At 45.3% G+C, this 20,201-nt stretch overlaps 1 protein-coding gene across 3 annotated transcripts in view; it reads right to left on the bottom strand.

The window, feature by feature from the left end:
- The window catches only part of LOC116972084 (protein transport protein Sec24B-like), a 130,234-nt gene that overhangs the window by 9,128 nt on the left and 100,905 nt on the right, over nt 1–20,201 (bottom strand). For 2 of the 3 annotated variants that reach the window (XM_033019410.1, XM_033019419.1), the window contains 3 exons: nt 19,697–19,834; nt 15,582–15,686; nt 2,101–2,193 (listed from right to left, as the gene is read on the bottom strand). In XM_033019410.1, coding sequence (XP_032875301.1) covers nt 2,101–2,193; nt 15,582–15,686; nt 19,697–19,834 — 336 coding nt within the window. The remainder of the gene's footprint in view (nt 1–2,100; nt 2,194–15,581; nt 15,687–19,696; nt 19,835–20,201) is intronic. The other variant, XM_033019429.1, reaches the window with a different exon arrangement.

Here is a 20,201-nt window from a genome sequence, read left to right as displayed (position 1 = left end):
GGGGGAAAGCAAGGACTACCTGAAATTGGATAAGTCAACGTTCATACCGCTGGGATGTAAACTACTCAAGCAAAATATGAGGTGCTGCTCCTCCAATTTGCGGTGGGACTCACTCTGGCCATGGAGGAAGCCCAGGACAGAAAGGTCGGATTCGGAATGGGAGGGGAAGTTGAAGTGCTGAGCCACCGGGAGATCAGGTTGGTTAATGCGAACTGTACGGAAGTGTTGGGTGAAGCGATCGCCAAGCCTGCGCTTGGTCTCACCGATGTAGAGGAGCTGACACCTAGAGCAGCGGATGCAATAGACGAGGTTGGAGGAGGTGCAGTTGAACCTCTGCCTCACCTGGAAAGATTGCTTGGGTTCTTGGATGGAGTCAAGGGGGGAGGTAAAGCGACAAGTGTAGCATTTTTTGCGGTTGCAAAGGAAAGTACCAGAGGAGGGGTTGGTTTGGGTGGGAAGGGACGAATTGACCAGGGAGTTACGGAGCGAACGTTCTCTGTGGAAAGCCGAAAGCGGAGGAGATGGGAAGACGTGGCAAGTGGTGGGATCCCGTAGGAGGTGGCGAAAATGTCGGTGGATTATCTATTGTAGGTGAAGGCTGGTAGGGTGGAAGATGAGGACAAGGGGGGTCCTCTGACTTCATCACTCGTCCTTGTTACGAGTGGGGGGGTGGAGGAGTGAGAGCGGAGCTACGGGATATAGAAGAGACCCTGGTGAGAACCTCATCTATATTCGAAGAGGGGAATCACCGTACCCTAAAGATTGAGGTGGTTTGGAACACCTCATCCTGGGAGTTGATGTGGTGTAGACGGAGGAATTGGGAGTAGAGGATAGAGTCCTTACAGGAAGCAGGGTGGGAAGAAGTGTAGTCTAGATAGCGAAGGGAGTCAGTGGATTTATAGTAGATGTCAGTCAGTAGTCTGTTACCTGCGATGGTGATAATGAGGTCCAGAAACAGTAGGGAGATGTCGGAAGTGGTCCAGGTGTATTTGAGTGCCGGATGGAAGTTAGTGGTGAAATGGATGAAGTCAGTGAGTTCTGCATGGGTGCAGGAGGTAGCACCAATGCAGTCGTCAACGTAGAGTTCGGGGATAGGGCCACAGTACACCTCGAACAAGGATTGTTCGACGTACCCGACAAAGAGGCAGGCACAGCTTGGGCCCATGCGGGTGCCCATGGCTACACCTTGGATTTGGAGGAAATGGGAGGAGTCAAAGGAAAAGTTGTTGAGGGTAAGGACCAGCTCCGCTAGGCGGAGGAGAGTATTGGTAGACGTGAATTGGCTGGTTCTGCGGTCAAGGTAGAAACGGAGGACTTTAAGACCCTCTTGATGGGAGATGGAGGTGTAGAGTGACTGACCATCCATGGTGAAGATGAGGGAATGTGGGCCTGGAAAATGGAAGTCATGGAGGAGACGAAGAGGTGTGAGGCGTCTTGGACATAAGATGGGAGGGATTTAACCGGGCGGGGGGGGAAGATAGGATGGAGTCGAGGTATGTGGAAATAAGTTTGGTGGGACAAGAACATGCAGAAACAATGGGTCGGCCAGGACAGTGGATTTTGGGGAGAAGGTAAAATCGGGCCGTGCGGGGCTGGGGAACGATGAGGTTGGAGGCTTGGGAGGGCAGGGAGTCGGAAGTGATGAAGCCAGTGATAGTGTTTGAGATAATGGCCTGGTGCTCGTCTGTGGGGTCATGGTCCAAAGATAAGTAGGAGGAGGTGTCTGAGAGTTGGCGCCTGGCCTCAGTCCGGTAGAGATCAGTGCGCCAGACTACCACGGCACCTCCCTTCATATTGTTATAGTATCTGCCTCAACTACCTCATCTGGCAGCTCGGTCCATATACCCACCACCTCCCGGGTGAAAAAGTTGCACCTCAGGTTTGTATTAAATCCTGTCCCTCTCACCTTGAACTCACATTCTCCGGTTCTTGATTCCCCTACTCCAAGTGAAAGACTGTGCAAGATGGTGATAACAACATTTTATCCGATGGAAGCAAGATCCATTTTAAACCCAACAGACATTACATTTAAGAACCATTCAAACACTTAGCAATTAAGCTAACACATTTTCATCAGCATCTTTTGCTTTATTAACTTACCAGATTTTGTGGAATAGAAGCATAGTTAGAAAATCCAAGTACGTTATTAATAAAGCTGCTGCTGCAATTTTTGCCGATCCAGAGGTACATAACCTAAAAAGATATTCAAAACTATTAACTGGTAAGGGGAGATGTGCATAAAAATATGAATTTATATCATTTGTGGATAAATCAAAAATGTAGCCTTGTGCATTTAGAATACCCTTGCACAAAGGGAAAATACTGGAAACTATTATTTAGAGTGGCAGCAGGCCGATTAGAAAACATAATAGGATTGGGCAGAGTCAACATAGACTTTGGGATGGCACGGTGGTGCAGCAGTAGAGTTACGGCAGAGACCCGGGTTCGAACCCGACTACAGGTGTGGTCTGTACAGAGTGGGCTTTCTCCGCGGTCTTTGGTTTCCTCCCACACTCCAAATACGTACAGGTTTGTAGGTTAATTGACGGTATAAATGTAAATTGTCCCTAGTGTGTAGGATAGTGTTAATGTGCGGGGATCGCTGGTCGGTGCAGACTTGGTGGGCCGAAGGGCCTGTTTCCAAACTAAACTAAGAGTATGAAGGGGAATTCATTGTTTGATAAAAGCTGCTTTTTTGTCACGAGCAGAATAAATAAGGCCGAACCAGTTGATGTGGTATATTTGGACTTTCCAAAGTCTGTTGAATTCTCTGCCTTAAAGGGCAGTGGAGGCCGGTTCTCTGGATACTCTCAAGAGAGAACTAGATAGGGCTCTTAAAGATAGCGGAGTCAGGTGATATGGGCAGAAGGCAGGAACGGGGGGTACTGATTGGGGATGATCAGACATGATCACATTGAATGGCGGTGCTGGCCCGAAGGGCCGAATGGCCTACGTCTGCACCTATTGTCTATTGTTACAGTTGTTTAAGAGTGTATTTGACATTTAAGAATATTTATTTAGATAATTGGGTAATTTTGTATTATGGTGGTGGGTTTGTTTGGTATTGTTTTTTTTTTTGTATATATTATTCTTGTAATAATTGATTACATTGATTTTTGCAAAAAGGTTATGAGAGTGCAGAGCACTGAAGGTAACATATTATCGAGAGACAGAATTAATGGGTAATTTTTGGGTTGGGAAGCTGTGACCAGCTAAGTGCTGCGGCTCCAGTAGGAGAGGGTCAAGGATAATATGTCCTTGTATAAGTATACCAATGATACAAAGCAAGATGACACACTGGGCTGAGAGGAAGCTGCAGCAAGCATTAGTTGAATTACGTGTCATGTTAAGTAAGTGGGTAAAGACGTGGCAGATGGAATAGGGTGTGCAGAAATCGTAGGACATTAACATTAGTGGAAAAGTAGAAAAGCCAATTTATTTTTAAAGCATGTGTAGGAAGGAACTGCAGATGCTGGATTAAACTAAAGATACACAAAAAGCTGGATTAACTCGGCAGGTCAGGCAGCATCTCTGGAGAAAAGGAATGGGTGATATTTTGGGTCAATTGCAATTACATTGAAGGGTGTTAGTGGTTAGAGATCTTTCTTTGGGTCTCCCTATCTAAGGTAAGGCATATTTACAATAAAAACAAATGAAGCAAAGGTTTACCATGTTGATTCATTGGACTCAGGTTTAATGTACAAACACAGAATAAGCAGACGGCCTCTCCTCTGCAGAGCCTTGTAAAATAAGATATGTCAGTGAAGTTTACAAAATTATTTTGGGGCTTGACAGTGCAGGCATGGGCTTGAATATTCGCCAGGCTAAGGTTTAGTTTAGTTTCGAGAAACAGCGTGAAAACAGACCCTTCGGCCCGACCAACGATCATCTATACATTACACACTAGGGCCAATTTTACAGAGGCCAGTTAACCTAAAAACCTGCACGTCTTTGGAATGTGGGAGGATACCGGAGCACTTGGAGAAAACCCACGCGGTCACAGGGAGAACGTGCAAACTCCACTGGGTGGGGGAGTGAGATCAGAACTGCGGGACACTGAGGCAACATGGGTGAGGGATCCACTCACAACACCAGGTGGGGTAACCACGTTTACTTGGATGTCCGAAAGTGGAAAACCTCAGCTTGGGAGCAGCTATGGCGGAGACGGAGAAATTGTGAGTAAGAGATGACGTCCTTGCAAGAGGCAGGCTGGAAAGAGATGTAGTGAAGATAACTGTGGGATTCAATGGGTTTATAGTAGACTAGGCTAAGTGGGACCCGTTGGGTCCCATGTTCACACGGGAGGGCTGGTCCCCCGATGCAGTATGGGTACTGTGGGCTGAAGGGACTGGTTAGTATGGACATTGTGGGCCAAATGGATTCTTGAGGTGGCAGCTTAGTCATTCAAGCCTGATGTGCTGGCAGCTCACTAACGGCTGGTGGACTAACAGTTGACTCACGGCCATTCTTTGAAATTCCACTTCAAGCAGGGTGTAAGGCAACCAAATTCAAATGCAGTTTCTTACCATTTCAAGCAGGGTGCAAGGCCACCAAATTCAAGTGCTGTTTCCTACCACTTCAAGCAAGGTGCAAGGCCACCAAATTCAAGTGCACTTTCATGCCATTTCAAGCAGGGTGCAAGGCCACCAAATTCAAGTGCAGTTTCATGCCACTTCAAGCAGGGTGCAAGGCCACCAAATTCAAGTGCAGTTTCACGTCAATTCAAGCAGGGTGAAAGGCCACCAAATGCTAGTGCAATTTCAAGCAGGGTGCAAGACAACCGCATTCAAATGCAGTTTCATACCATTTCAATCAGGGTGAAACCACCATAAAACCACTATAAAACCACACAAAAACACCACACTCACAGTTCAGTAGACATTCAGTGTGTTCAGTTGATTCACAGCTCAGACAGTCGTGACCTCTCTCTCCCCCATCTTGCAGAGACTGAGCCACACCCACATTTACGGGTTTTATAATCCCTCCCCCTCCAATTGGAAGGGGCGTGGCCTTCATGGCATGATTGACAGTAGAGAGATTCTCAAAAACATTTTTTAACACTAACACCACTTTTATTTTTAATTGATGGGAAGAATCCTCTGCACTTGATGAGTGGCGAGGAACTGAGTAAGATGGTCAAAAATCACAGCTGTAAGCGGTAGCGTTTTATCTAAAATCAATATTCGTGGAAACAGGAAGTCGTCAAGTTTCCACCAACAACAGACATTTTTTTTTTGCCGTGCAGCCTTTCAAAGCAGTTACCACCACCAACAACAGCCATTTTTTTTGCAGTGCAGCCTTTCAAAGCAGTTACCACCACCAATAACAACTTTTTTTTTTGCAATGTAGCCTTTCAAAGCAGTTGGCACCACCAACAACAGCCATTTTATTTGCAGTGCAGTCATTTAAAAGCAGTTACCACCACCTACAACAGCCATTTTTTTTTTTTGCAGTGCAGCCTTTCAAAGCAGTTACCATCACCAACAACAGCCGTTTTTTTTTGCAGTGCAGCCTTTCAAAGCAGATACCACCACCAACAACAGCCAATAGACACTTTTTGCAAGCATTTTAGAACCAATAGACACTTTTTGCAAGCTTTAGAACCAATAGAGACACTTTCTGCAAGCATTATAGAACCAATAGAGACACTTTATGGAACCATTTTAGAACCAATAGAGACACTTTATGGAACCATTTTAGAACCAATAGAGACACTTTATGGAACCATTTTAGAACCAATAGAGACACTTTATGGAACCATTTTAGAACCAATAGAGACACTTTATGGAACCATTTTAGAACCAATAGAGACACTTTATGGAACCATTTTAGAACCAATAGAGATACTTTTGCAAGCATTTTAGAACCAATAGACACTTTTTGCAAGCATTTTAGAACCAATAGACACTTTTTACAAGCTTTTTAGAACCAATAGACACTTTTTTCCAAGCATTTTAGAACCAATAGACACTTTTAAAGCAGTTACCACCACCAACAACAGCCATTTTGTTTTACAGTGCAGCCTTTCAAAGCAGTTACCACCACCAACAGACATTTTTTTGCAGTAGCCTTTCAAAGCAGTTACCTCCACCAACAACAGCCATTTTTTTTTGCATGCAGCCTTTCAAAGCAGATACCACCAACAACAGCCATTTTTTCCCCAGTGCAGCTATTTAAAAGCAGTTACCACCACCAACACCAGCCATTTTTTTTTCAGTGCAGCCTTTAAAAAGCAGTTACCACCACCAACAGCCATTTTTTTTGCAGTGCAGCCTTTCAAAGCAGTTAACACCACCAACAATAGCCATTTTGTTTTACAGTGCAGCCTTTCAAAACAGTTACCACCACCACAACAGCCAATTTGTTTTTGCAGTGCAGCCTTTCAAAGCAGTTCCCTCCAACAACAGCCATTTTTTTTTGCAATGCAGCCTTTCAAAGCAGATACCACCACCAACAACAGCCATTTATTTTCCAGTGCAGCCATTTAAAAGCGGTTACCACCACCAACAACAACCATTTTTTCCCCAGTGCAGCCATATAAAAGCAGTTACCACCACCAACAACAGCCATTTTTTTTGCAGTGCAGCCTTTCAAAGCAGTTACCACCACAACAACAGCCAATAGACACTTTTTGCAAGCATTTTATAACCAATAGACACTTTTTGCAAGCTTTAGAACCAATAGACACTTTCTGCAAGCATTTTAGAACCAAAAGACATTTTCTGCAAGCATTTTAGAATCAATAGAGACACTTTATGGAACCATTTTCGAACCAATAGAGACACTTTTTGCAAGCATTTTAGAACCAATAGAAACTTTTCGCAACCATTTTAGAACCAATAGACACTTTTTGCAAGCATTTTAAAACCAATAGAGCCACTTTTGCAAGCATTTTAAAACCAATAGAGACACTTATTGCAAACATTTTAAAACCAATAGACACTTTTTGTAAGCATTTTAGAACTAATAGACACTTTTTGTAAGCATTTTAGAATCAATACACTTTTTGCAAGCCTTTTAGAACCAATAGACACTTTTTGCAACCATTTTAGAAATAATAGACACTTTTTGCAAGCATTTTAGAACCACATTAAGGGCACTCACAGTTGAGTGGACAGGTGGTCAGTGTTATTCACAGCTCAGAGAGACATAGCTCAGAGAGACATGACCGTCAGGCTTCCTCCATCTTGCAGAGAGTGAGTGAGGCACACCACTTCCGGGTTTTATAGTCCCTCCCCCCTCCCACCAGCAGGGGCAGCAGAGAGAATGGCAATTTAAAAAAAAACATTAATATCTCTCTGATTTTTCATCGATGGAAAAAATCCTCCGGTCCCGAAAGGCGGAGGGGGGTTCTGAGCGAGGTGGCCAAAAATGATGGCCGTAGGTGGCGGCGTTGTCTCGGAAATCGCAGCACAGTGGGCCAAAAGCCGTCAAGATCAGACTTTTAGTAATATAGATATCGGTCGAAGGTCTAGACGTTCCCCATGATGGAGACAGAGAGATCGAGAGAGGTGTCGGAGATAGTCCAAGTGAGGGGAAGTTAGTGGAAGTGTAGTGATGTTGATGAAATCATTGAGAAGTCGTTATCTGGACAGAAGAATTAGGCAGAAGAATTAGGCATATATTTTCAGAAGAATTAGGCAGAACAATTAGGCATATATTTTCAGCAGTTTTTATGGTAGAAGGTACAAACATTCCCCTAACTCGAAATAAATTGGGAGGAAAATATATTAATTGGCATTAAACATACTGATGGGGTTAAAGGATGATAAATACTCTAGGTCTCATGATTTTCAACAAAATAATCATACAAAGAGTTGCTACAATGAATGTGGATACATTTGATTTAACCTTTCAAAAATCATTAGATTCTGGAGAGTTACCAAAGAATTGGAAAACTACCAGTTTGACATTCTTATTCAAAAAGAATGGGAGGCAGAAAAAAAGCTGGTTAGCCTAATTGCTATGACTGGAAAAACATTTATATCATTGAAGTAATAGCAGAATATTTGAAAAATCATAATGTGATCAAAAGGAGTTGACGTGATTCATAACAGGATTGGCAACTTGTAAGCCGTGGGGATCAGTGCTGGGCTCACAGCTGTATAAATATTTATCAATAATTTAGAAGGATTAAGTGAATGCCCAATAATTATGTCTGTGGAAGGGAAGGATAGCTGTGAGGAGGAGACGGAAGGTTTACACAGAAATATTACCATGTTTCATGAGTGGCAGGAAGTTGGAAAATGGAGAATGTTTGAAATTGTGTTGTTCCTTTTGAAAGAATTGTAGATGGGTTATGCATGCAACCTATAATGTAGTTACCTCATCACCACTAACCACGCCCCATCATATTAGTATAACTGTAGTATCCTCCCTTTGTTCCTCCCACTAGGTCCCAGTACGCCTGAAGGCTGGATGCAGTCAGTGCTGGGACGTGTGTGCCACGTGCTATATTAAACTCTCAGTAAAGGTTACAGTGTGTCAGTAATCATTCCTTTACATGGTGTCAGAAGTTTAAACTCGCGTTTCCCGTTTATCGGTTATTATTTATTTTGTCCCCGTTAGTGCCCAGTGTTGGGTTTCCCTTGACATGGCATCCTCATGCCGAAAGCCATCTCCCCTTGTCTTCGACGCTGACATTGCGGAGCGATGGTCGACTTTCGTGATGGACTACACTCACTACGTCAATATTGCGCACCGGAACGACCCAGCCACGGTCAAAGCATCACTCCTGCTCAACCTGGCCGGTCCCGACGCAATGAAGAGAGCTCAAGCCTTTGTCTATGAACCAGCAGTCCTGGATGACAACGACCAGCCGGTCGAGCCAGCTGAATCGGCCGACGAACCGGTATGTCTTTTGCGCAAGTTCGCGGAGATATGCGACCTGCCCTCCAACCGTATACTGGAGCGGGCCAGGTTCTTCTCACGCAAGCAACAGCCGGATGAACCTGTTGAGTGCTTCATCGCCGACCTGCGGCACCTTGCCCAGCGGTGCCGATTTGAAACCATGCGCGACCAGCTCACCAGAGACATTCTCGTCACTGGCATGATTGATCAGAAGCTACGTGCCGACCTGCTGCAACGGCCTGACCTAACCCTGACTCAGGCAATGCATGCGTGCCGCATTGCCGAAGTGGTCACCCCTCCGCATGGACAGAGGGGGTCTGACAGCCGAGCCATAAATCTAACTGGTGTTGCTGGACAACGACGTATGAGGGACAACTTTCGCCCTCCACCGCGGCCCGTTCGTACATCCCGGGTCCCGCGATCTCAAAAGTGTCCAAACTGCAATTACGTGCACTCCACAGAATCACAGTGCCCAGCCCTTGGGAAGACCTGCAATTTCTGCGGGAGAAGGAACCATTTTGCAGCTGCCTGCCGGTCCCGTGGGAAAGTGCCCTCAGCTCCCAGACAACTCCTAAACAACCTTCTGCAAGTTGATAGCGAGATGGATTCTCAGTCCTCTGTTGACGCTGCCCCCGACTCTGAGCTCAGCTATTCCACGGGAGATGTAAGTATTTACACTCTCCTCCACAGCCGATCTCGCCTCCCTGATCCTTCTGTGAATATAACTGTAAACAATAAGTCCTTCTCTGCTAAGCTGGACACGGGGGCGAAAGTGAACGTAATGTCAACAAAGCTGTTCCACCAGATAAGGAATAATGAGCTGCTGATTGCAGATCGCTCTGTTTTGCGTGCCTATGGGGGAGAGGAACTAACACCTGTGGGGAGGGCGACCTTCCACTGCGTGCTGCAGAAATCTTCCCAGGACCTGTCTTTCTTTATTCTGGACAGTGACTGTGTGACGTTGCTGAGCAACCAGGCATGCCAGGATCTTGGTCTGGTGTCGTTTGACCGTACGGTCCACGAGGTGCAAGCTGTGATGGATCCATTATCCGAGTACCCAGACTTGTTTGACGACAAGTTGGGGAAGCTGCCGTTGGTGTACAAGATCGTGACTGACCCATCTGTGGTGCCTGTGATCCGTCCACCCCATAGAGTGTCGTTCGCCATGAAGGGCAAGGTGGAGAGTATGCTGAAAGACATGGTCAACATGGGAGTGCTGGAGGCTGTCAGCGATCCAACCGAATGGGTCTCCACCATGGTCGCCACGTTGAAGAAAGGAAAAAATGAGATACGGGTATGCATCAACCCCAAGGACTTGAATATGGCGATTAAACGGCCCCACTACCCCATGAGGCTGTCGAAGATGTTGCCGCCCAGGTGGGACAAGCCACAGTGTTCTCCTTCCTCGATGCCAGAAGTTCGTTTTGGCAGATACCCCTGGACAAACGCTCCACGGACCTGACCACGTTCAGCACGCCCTTCGGCAGGTTTAAGTTTTTGCGGATGCCGTTCGGCATCAACTCCGCCAGCGAGGTATTTCAGCGTTCAATGGAACAATTGTTTGCAGGTCTGCCCTGCGCGATCATTGTGGACGACATACTGGTCTATGGGAGGGATGTGGCCGAACATGACCGCAACCTCCGACGGATTTTGGACCGTGCTCGGCAGATAAATTTGAAGCTTAATCGGTCAAAGTGCAAGTTCCGGGTGCCTGAGGTCACATATGTTGGCCACATTTTCACGGCCCAAGGGTTGAAGCCAGACCCGCAAAAGACCAGCGCCATCTCAGAGCTGCCCGCCCCGACAGACGTTGTCAGTCTGCAGCGTTTCCTGGGTATGGTGAATTACCTGGGGAAGTTTATCCCCGACCTCAGCGAATTGAGCGCACCCCTGAGACAGCTCACAAAAAAGGACATTGCTTGGGCATGGTTTCCACACCACCAGCAGGCGTTTGACCTGCTAAAGACGAGGCTGGTCAGCACACCTACCCTGAAGTTCTTTGATCTACTGCGTCCGATCGTGGTCACTTGCGACGCCTCCCGATTTGGACTGGGTGCTGCCTGCCTGCAACCCCACGCTGATGACTCGCTGCTGCCCATCTCCTATGCCTCTAGGACCATGACGGACACAGAGCAGCGCTATGCTCAGATAGAGAAGGAGCTGCTGGCGGTGGTTTTCGCATGTTCGAAGTTTAAGGACTTCCTATTTGGCACCAGGTTCACCGTTGAGACGGATCACCAGCCACTGGTAACGATACTGAACAAGCCTATTCACTGCGCTCCTGCCAGGCTACAGCGGATGATGCTGCAGCTACAGCGCTTTGACTTTAAAATCATATATAAGAGGGGCACCGAGATGCATGTGGCTGATGCACTGTCCCGGGCCCCCCGGGCCTCCTGCGACCAGCACCCCTTCGAGCAGTCGGACTTACAGGTACTGAACGTTAACTTCGTCCCTTCTCAGCAACTACAGTGCTTGGTTGCACATACCGCAAACGACCCCGACCTGCAGCAGCTTGCTGCTGTCATCAAGCGCGGGTGGCCCACCAAACGGAATTCGTTGCCTGCCAGCATCCACCCCTATTTTTTGGTCCGCGATGAGTTGGTCCTCCGGGACGGCATTATTATCAAAGGACACAAAGTGGTCGTCCCTGCCTCGCTGCATGGCTTGTATTTTGACGCCGCCCACATGGGGCATCCCGGGGCAGATGCCACTATCTCACATGCCCAGGAACAGTACTACTGGCCGGCCATGGCTAAGTACATCCAGGCCAGGGTGGATTCCTGTCTGGACTGTAACTCTCTTGCCCCGCATCAGCAAAGACAGCCGGTTTTGCAGCAGCCTGCCCCTGACATGCCCTGGTCTTCCCTGGCTGCCGATATTTTCGACTGGCGCGGGAGGCAATACCTTGTGCTAGTAGACTCTTACTCGAATTGGTTCGAGGTGGACCTCCTCCCTGCCATCACCTCCGAGATGGTGATCAGCAAGCTTCGCCGTCACTTTGCCACGTTTGGTTCCCCTGTCCGGCTGCAGACAGACAACGGACGCCAGTTCACCAGCGCTGAGTTTCGAGCGTTTGCTGCAAAGTGGAACTTTAATCATTTCACCAGCAGCCCGGAGTACCCGCAGAGCAACGGTCTAGCTGAACGGGCGGTCCGCAGCGTTAAGCACCTGCTTGAACAGACCCGCCTCTCAAACGGGGATTTCTATCAGGGTCTCCTGAACCTTCGGAACATTTCCAGAGACAGTACCATGGGATCCCCTGCCCAGCGACTCATGTCCCGTGTTGTCCGCCCTCCGATGCCTATTGCCCAGCAGTCCCTGATGCCCAAAGCCCTGCAGCCTGCTGATGTCCAGCAACGTATTGCCCAGAAGCACGATATCCAGCGCCGCTCGCATGACAAATCCTGCCGCCCTCTTTCGCCACTGATGCCTGGACAGGTCGTCCGTTTGCAGACGTCCACCGGCTACTCCCGACTTGCCACCGTCGTCGGGTTTGACAGCGCGCCACGGTCATACCTCGTGGATTTCGAAGGGACTGTATACCGACGCAGCCGCCAGCACCTGTTGGCGGTTAACGAGCCCAAACCACCTCCTGCGATTCCGTATACCCCTCCATCGCGTGTCGAGCCTTCCTCCACTAACGTACCCTCTGCTCCCTGCATGCCACGGTCGGTCCCTTCGCCTCGGATACCCCCCCCTGCTTTCGCTCCTCAGGCTCTGTTGTCCCCTGCAAGGTCTTCTCTCTCTCCCACTTCCGCTCGTTCTACCCCTTCTGTTTCACCTGGCTCACCTGTGCCTCTCCGTTCCCCCTCCAAGATGGGTTCTCCACCCACCTTCTCTCCCCCTCCTGTTTCTGTTCCTGTCCCTCCTCCTATTCTTTCGGGTGGGGAGGGTGAAGGTGCTGTGCGCACTCGCTCGGGTCGGATTGTAAAACCTCCGGCTCGCTACGGAGAGTATGCTTAGCTTTGCAGGTTCTGTATAATAAACCTGCCACTGTTGTAACTTGTTTAAATTGTAAGGGGAAGGATGTAGATGGGTTATGCATGCAACCTATAATGTAGTTACCTCATCACCACTAACCACGCCCCATCATATTAGTATAACTGTAGTATCCTCCCTTTGTTCCTCCCACTAGGTCCCAGTACGCCTGAAGGCTGGATGCAGTCAGTGCTGGGACGTGTGTGCCACGTGCTATATTAAACTCTCAGTAAAGGTTACAGTGTGTCAGTAATCACTCCTTTACAAGAATGATTTAAAAAAAATCTTAAATGACAAAAGATTGTAGAAAGATGCAACACAGAGGAATTTGTGAGCCCTCGTACATGAAACGCAATCAGTTAGCATTCAGGTGCAGCAGATAATCAAGGAGGCATGGTGGCGTAGCGGTAGAGTTGCTGCCTTACAGGGCCAGAGACCCCGGTTCGATCCTGACTACGGGTGGTGCCTGTTGTTCTCCCCATGACCTGCGTGGGTTTTCTCCGAGATCTTCGGTTTCCTCCCACACTCCAAAGACGTACAGGTTTGTACGTTAATTGGCTTGGTATAAATGTAAAAAAAATTGTCCCTAGTGTGTGTAGGGTAGTGTTAATGTGCGGGGATCGCTGGTTGGTGCAGACTCAGGGGAGCGAAGGGCCTGTTTTCATGCTGAATCTCGTCTAAACTAAACTAATACGGTGTTTAGTTTTCGGGGATGAGAGGATAAAAGTGGAAAAGTCTTATTAACACTGGGTGTTCATTGTTGGACAGACACTGAATCAATTTCTCACTGGGACAAATGTGGTCCCAAATGGCAACATCGTTCGCACTGTCTATCTTGCATTATAAAAGGATTATTTCCTTAAAAAACAAAGTGGTTGTAATTTCTTGCTAATGCTAATACTCTATTTTAAATTCTTTGCACAGATTCAGTTAAAGACGCTTTGGCAAACCTTCATGGGACAAAAATCATCAGAATGAACCTACAGTCAGATTCCCATGTGGAGCAAAGTTGCAACCTCTTTAGTAAAATACTGAACCTGCAAGAAAAATAGGCCACAAATATCTAAAACATTATAACCAGGCTTCAGAGCCACTGGTGAAAGAAAATGAGAAAATCTTGGCCCGATGATTGGCAGGGGTCTTCTTCTTCTTGCATATGGCATACACAGCCCAAAGTTGTAGGACAACTTGTTCTATTAGGCTGTGGGCCGAGGAGCTTTATTCTGCAGTTTCGTGACCCAAGTCACCAAACTACATGATATTTTCACATATTGTGTAAAAATATTTATATAAATCACCCCTGAAACTCGATATGAAGAAGACTTGCACATTTTTATTAAATTAGAGATAAACCGGAAAAATGTCGGAAATGTTTTAGTCCACGTTTAACATTGAGTTGTCTGCCAGTTGGCCAATCACGCGCTTTGTTTCAGGCTAGCACACAAAATGGCTGAGGGGGCTTCACAGATGCCTGTTTTACTGGAGATTCCGATGTGTTGTTCTGTGGACTAAATGTCGTGGAAACTTGCAGCAGGTTAATTGTATTTAGTGGGAAAAGCATTAAAAAGGCTGAAGAAAGTGCTGCGAAATGGATTAAAGTGCAAGAAAGCCTTCAAAGTCCCTGCTGATGTGCTGGAACACACAGAAGGCCCCCATGAATCAACTCCAACTGAAAGGTAAGACTAAAGTGAATTTATGAAAATCTATCTGTATGGACTTTAATTAATTTAATTGCACCCGTTTATAATGTGAATAAATTCATTCATTCATTCATTCCTTATTCATTCATTCACTCACTCACTCACTTACTCATTCATTCATTCATTCATGAAATTGAGGGCCTAAACTATAACACAGTCAATTAAACATTTTCACTAATGCCAGCCTGTTGTAGAGTAATAAGTCTTTAACAGCTAATCTCGGAGCTGCCTGCGAAAACTTACCGGGAAAAAGTGCTCCGATCGCAGGGCCTAGGTACTCGCGGTAAATAGCGATCGATAGCGATCGATATCCCTCCGTTTTTCTCCCGTTATCGGGGTTTGAAAACGACCGCTACAGGCGGCACTATGTACATCCTCCTCCCCCCCCCCCTCGCCCGCGGAGATGATTCGCGGCTCCGCGATCGCGAATCGGCCGCTTATTAATTGAGACCGCGGCTTCACTTTACCGCGAGTACCTAGGCCCCGCGATCGGAGCACTTTTTCCCGGTAAATTTTCGCAGACAGCTCCGAGATTATTTGTTAAAGACTTATTACTCTACTACAAGCTGGCGTTAGTGACAATGTTTAATTGACTGTGTTATAGTTTAGGCCCAGCATTTTTCCGGTTTTTCTCTAATTTAATAAAAATGTGCAAGTCTTCTTCATATCGAGTTTCAGGGGTGATTTATATAAATATTTTTACACAATATGTGAAAATTTCATGTAGTTTGGTGACTTGGGTCACAAAATCCTATTTCTAGACACATTTTTGATGCTCGGCCCACAGCCTATATTTGATCTTATTTGATTGTGCATGCCAGGTTGATTGCATTTGTTGAAACAGGGCAGACCACGTGAAGGTTGCAATCTCCCACCCCAATTGGCAGGGGTGATTCTGACTGATAAACAGAAACGAGATCAGCTGCATTTTATCAACAAATATTATAAAAAATGTAGACTCTATGTTTAAAGAATAATGGCCTCATTTCTTATATGCCAAAGGCACAAGAATTACAATCGGGTTTAGCAGATTTAAAACAAACTACTTACAGAACAACAATCCATCAGGAAAGCACCCTCTTTTGATAGTTTTTCTGCAGAAAGTTGCAAAATATGTGGCTGAGGGACAGTTTTGTCACCAACAGTGATGGAACCCTATCAGGAGCACAAAAGTAAATTAAAAACAATTTTTTACTGCGTGTGTTTTCTCTGAGATCTTCGGTTTCCTCCCACACTCCAAAGACGTACAGGTTTGTAGATTAATTGGCTTGGGTTTGTATACTTGGCATAAGTGTAAATTGTCCCAAGTGAGTGTAGGCTTGAGTTAATGTGCGGGGATCGCTGGTCGGTGCGGGCTCCGTGGGCTGAAGGGTCTGTTTCCGCGCTGTATCTCTAAACTAAACTAATGAGCAAAATTTAGAGTTAAAGTTACACTTTTAGACTTCTTCATTGCCCTCACCGACTCCAATTCTCACCCCCTCTGAATGCACAGTGCTCAATCACTCATCAGCAATATCAACCATGTCTTCAAGCCTGCAGACAAGGGAGCTGCCATTATAGTCTGGTGGACTGACCTCCATGTTACTGAGGCTTGGTGACAGTTCTCCTCATACCAAGTCATTGACCATGATGTTACCAATGAGCACCAGGCCACCGTCTCGCAAACCATCACGTCTCATCATTTCCAGCAATCCCCCCTCCACAGCTTCCAACCTGACAATTCCCAAACCTCATACAGCCTGTTTCTATTTTCTACCCAAAAATCACACACAATACTGACCGGGTAGGCTCATGGTATCTGCCTGCTTTAGCCTCCTCATACCTGGACTTGATCTTGACCCCCTTATCAAGTCCCTTCCCACCTATATCTGAGACACCTCACCCACCAATTCAACAACTTCCAAATCCTGTGCCTCCACTGCCTCATGTTTCCAATGGACGTCCAGCCCTTCTGTACTTCAAATCCCCGCCAGGTTTGCCTCAGGGCCCCCCATTTCTTCCCAAGACAGAGACACAACCAGTTCCCCTCAACCAACCCTCTCCTCCACCTAGTGGAACGCATTTTCACCTTCAACAACATTTCTTTCGATACCTCTCACTAAAGGAATCTGAAAAGCCAACACCTGTCACATCTTGTGTCGGAAAGAACTGCGGATGCTGGTTAAATTCGAAGATAGACACATAAAGCTGGGGTAACTCAGCGGGTCAGGCAGCATCTCCGGAGAGAAGGAATGGGTAATGTTTTGGGTCGAGACCATTCTTCAGACTTGCCACATGTTCTCGTCCCCAACCCCTCTGGCTTTCAAGAGAGACCATGTTCTCTTCTCCTTGGTTTGCTCCTCCCTCGCCACCCACCCCTCTCCTTTCTTTAAATTAGGTATAACTGAACTAGGTTAAGCAAGAAATGATATGAAATGCTTGAATTTTGCACTATCTAGACTTCCATCAAACCAAACGTTTAGCAAAATTTGCATAATTTGTAATGCGAAGCTAAAGTAAACACTTTTTTAACTAGATGTACAAAGTATTACATTTATTAAACTAAACAATACTAGATATCTGACGACAAAGAACATTAATTCAAATGGCTTAATAATGACCTAATGACTTCAAAAAATAATGAATTCCAGCATCTAATTTGTAATGATTGCAAAAGTAAACATACTTTTTTAAATAGGAAATGTACCGAGTATTACATTTATTGGACTAAACATTACTAGATACCTGAACCAAGAACATTAGGCAAGGCAAGGCAAGGCAACTTTATTTATATAGCACATTTCATACACGAGGCAGACTCAAAGTGCTTCACATAAAAACATGTCATACAATAAATGAAATAATAAAATGAAATAAAATAGAAGAACTAAAAGAAAAGAAAAGCAAAATTAAAAATGCATTATAAAAAGTGCAAAAGTTAAAAGTGCAATGTAGTTAAGATTTAGCTGAAAGCTAAAGTAAACATAAAAGTTTTCAGTCTTATTTTAAAAGTGGTCAAAGTTGAGGCAAGTCTTAAATCTTCAGGAAGTTTATTCCAGCTAATTGTTGCATAGTAACTAAATCCTGCTTTCCCATGTTTTGTATTTACTCTGGGAATCACTAGCAGATTGGTTTCAGAAGATCTTAGCGGTCTAGAAGGCTTATATAGTGGAAGCATGTCAGTGATATACTTTGGCCCTAAACCATGTAGTGATTTATAGGTGAGCAGCAGGATTTTAAAATCAATTCTCTGACATACAGGGAGCCAATGTAAGGATTTAAGAATTGGTGTAATGTGTTCAAATTTTTTGGTCTTTGTTAGAACTCTAGCAACAGCGTTCTGAACAAGCTGTAGCTGCCTGACAGTTTTTTTTGGAAGACCTGCAAGGAGACCGTTACAATAATCTAGCCTACTATTAATAAAGGCATGTACAAGTTTTTCTAAGTCTTGAGCTGACATGAGTCCTCTTAATCTTGCTATGTTTTTGAGGTGATAGTAGGCCGATTTTGTTACTGATTTGATGTGACTGTCGAAATTTAAATCTGAATCCATAATGACCCCAAGATTTCTGGCTTTGTTTGAAGTTTTCAGGGACAGAGAGTGAAGGTGTTGGGTTACTTTAAGCCTTTCTTTTTTAGCACCAAAAACAATTATCTCCGTTTTGTCCTTATTTAGTTGGAGAAAATTTTGGCACATCCAGTCTTTGACTTGCTCAATGCACTGGCACAACAGATCTATGGGGCGATAGTCATTTGGTGATAGCGCTACATAGATTTGAGTGTCATCGGCAAATTATTTAATTATGACATCTACGTCTTTTGTGACTGAATGGTTTCAAGTGTATTTTATTTGCTACTTATGTGAAACTTTACCTACTTGTCTGACCTGTGCACAATTCTACATTACAAAGATGGGAGGATCAATTATCACCAATCAGGAAACAAAAAATATAAATGATAATCTGAGCTACATCTTGCAGTGAGCATGAACAGAACCTCGGACTTCACTGGCTTTATCTTGCACGGAACGTTATTTCCTATCGTCTATCTGTACACTGTGGATGATCCGATTGTAATCATGTATTGTCTTTACGTTGACTGGTTAGCACGCAACAAAAGCTTTTCACTGTACTTCGGTACACGTGGCAATAAACTAAACTAAACAGAACTGACAACATGCAGCCATTTCACCTAACATTAGCTTTAAGAATCTGGGACTTTGTGACAGATTTTGGTGAGGAGTTCAGAGGGCAGTGGTGAATTTATTGCCACAGAAGGCTGTGGAGGCCAAGAATTCATATTTTTAAGGCAGAGATAGGTAGATTCTTGATTGGTACGGGTGTCAGAGGTTATGGGGAGAAGGCAGGAGAATGGGGTTAGGAGGGAGAGATAGATCAGCCATGATTGAATGGTGGAGTAGATTTGATGGGCCGAATGGCCCAATTCTACTCCTATCACTTATGACCTGGTACAAGGCTGCCAATCTTTGAGACGCCATTGATTTCAGCAAGCATTCTAAGCCTGCACTTTTGCAGGCGAAGTGTAAAGCCACAATTATTTGCAGGCAAAGTGTAAAGCAATAATTCTTTTAAAGCAATAATTCTTTCAAAGAGTTTTGCTTTCCATTAACAGTTTTTAAAAACTACTCCAATGTATTGATAGGACAGTTTGTCAGCCAAGTTTGTTTTGGGGGGTGGGGGATTACAGGAGACAATCCTGTGCACTGGGCCCACACCCGCACTACTCCGGCAATTACATTCTCACATCAAGGCCACTGTTTCCTTTGCCCAGAACTGGAAATCATATTTGGATGGCAATCTATCTCCCAGTTATGACTTTTTTAAAAATCAGATACGAGAGACTGTAGAAAAAAACCAATACAATTCCTTGGCTCACCAAGGCGGGTAGAACAATGGGGGGTGGAGAACAATGGGGGAACTGGCACTGGGGGGGGGGGGGGGGGATTTGTAACTTTGCATGCGCCTCTTATGGGCGACTATTTGCATACCGTGGCAAGGTATGCAAGTAAAGAATTTCACTATAACTTGTCATATGTGACAAAGAAGTATTCAATTCAATTCAGATTCAACACCATCAGGTCTCAAAGTCTGAGATGGTTCTAAAGGTTTTAGTTAACAACATCAAACATTTGTAAAACAATGTTTTTGTAAAACAATTTCACTAACCTCGTCAGACAGATTGTCTATTCTGTATAAGTGTGGATGAATCATGAGCATCAGGTGAACTAATGGCTGAGTCTTCATCTTGCACATGGCAAACACCCTTTCATCCAACCCAATGCACGGGCCAGATTTAAATGCTTGCTGCAAAATCAAAGATTATACAAAATATGTAAGTTGCGAGCTGCAAATTAATCATTTTCACAATATTTGACGATAAAATCCATAAAAATGTATATATAGTTCACAGTGTGGCGCCATCTAGTGGTCGGGCCACAGGTTAATCGAACTCTCATTCATCATGTGATAAGAGGCACGTGACTGAGGGGCGGGGGTTAGAAAGGAAGTTGAGGGTGTGCCCTGCTGCAGCGACACATGGTTACTCTGGGCTCAGTAACACTGCTCTTGTGTTGGAATTCTTATTTGTTTAACAAAGCTTGTCCTTGAGTTGACAAAGTTTGCCCCCTTTATCGTGCCTTATTGGTGACCCCGACGTGATTTGAACACGCAG

Source organism: Amblyraja radiata, chromosome 1 (assembly GCF_010909765.2).
Source record: "Amblyraja radiata isolate CabotCenter1 chromosome 1, sAmbRad1.1.pri, whole genome shotgun sequence".
NCBI lineage: Eukaryota > Metazoa > Chordata > Chondrichthyes > Rajiformes > Rajidae > Amblyraja > Amblyraja radiata.
The sequence above is the reverse complement of the archived record's forward strand: the minus strand, read 5'-3'. Positions and strand labels throughout refer to the sequence as shown.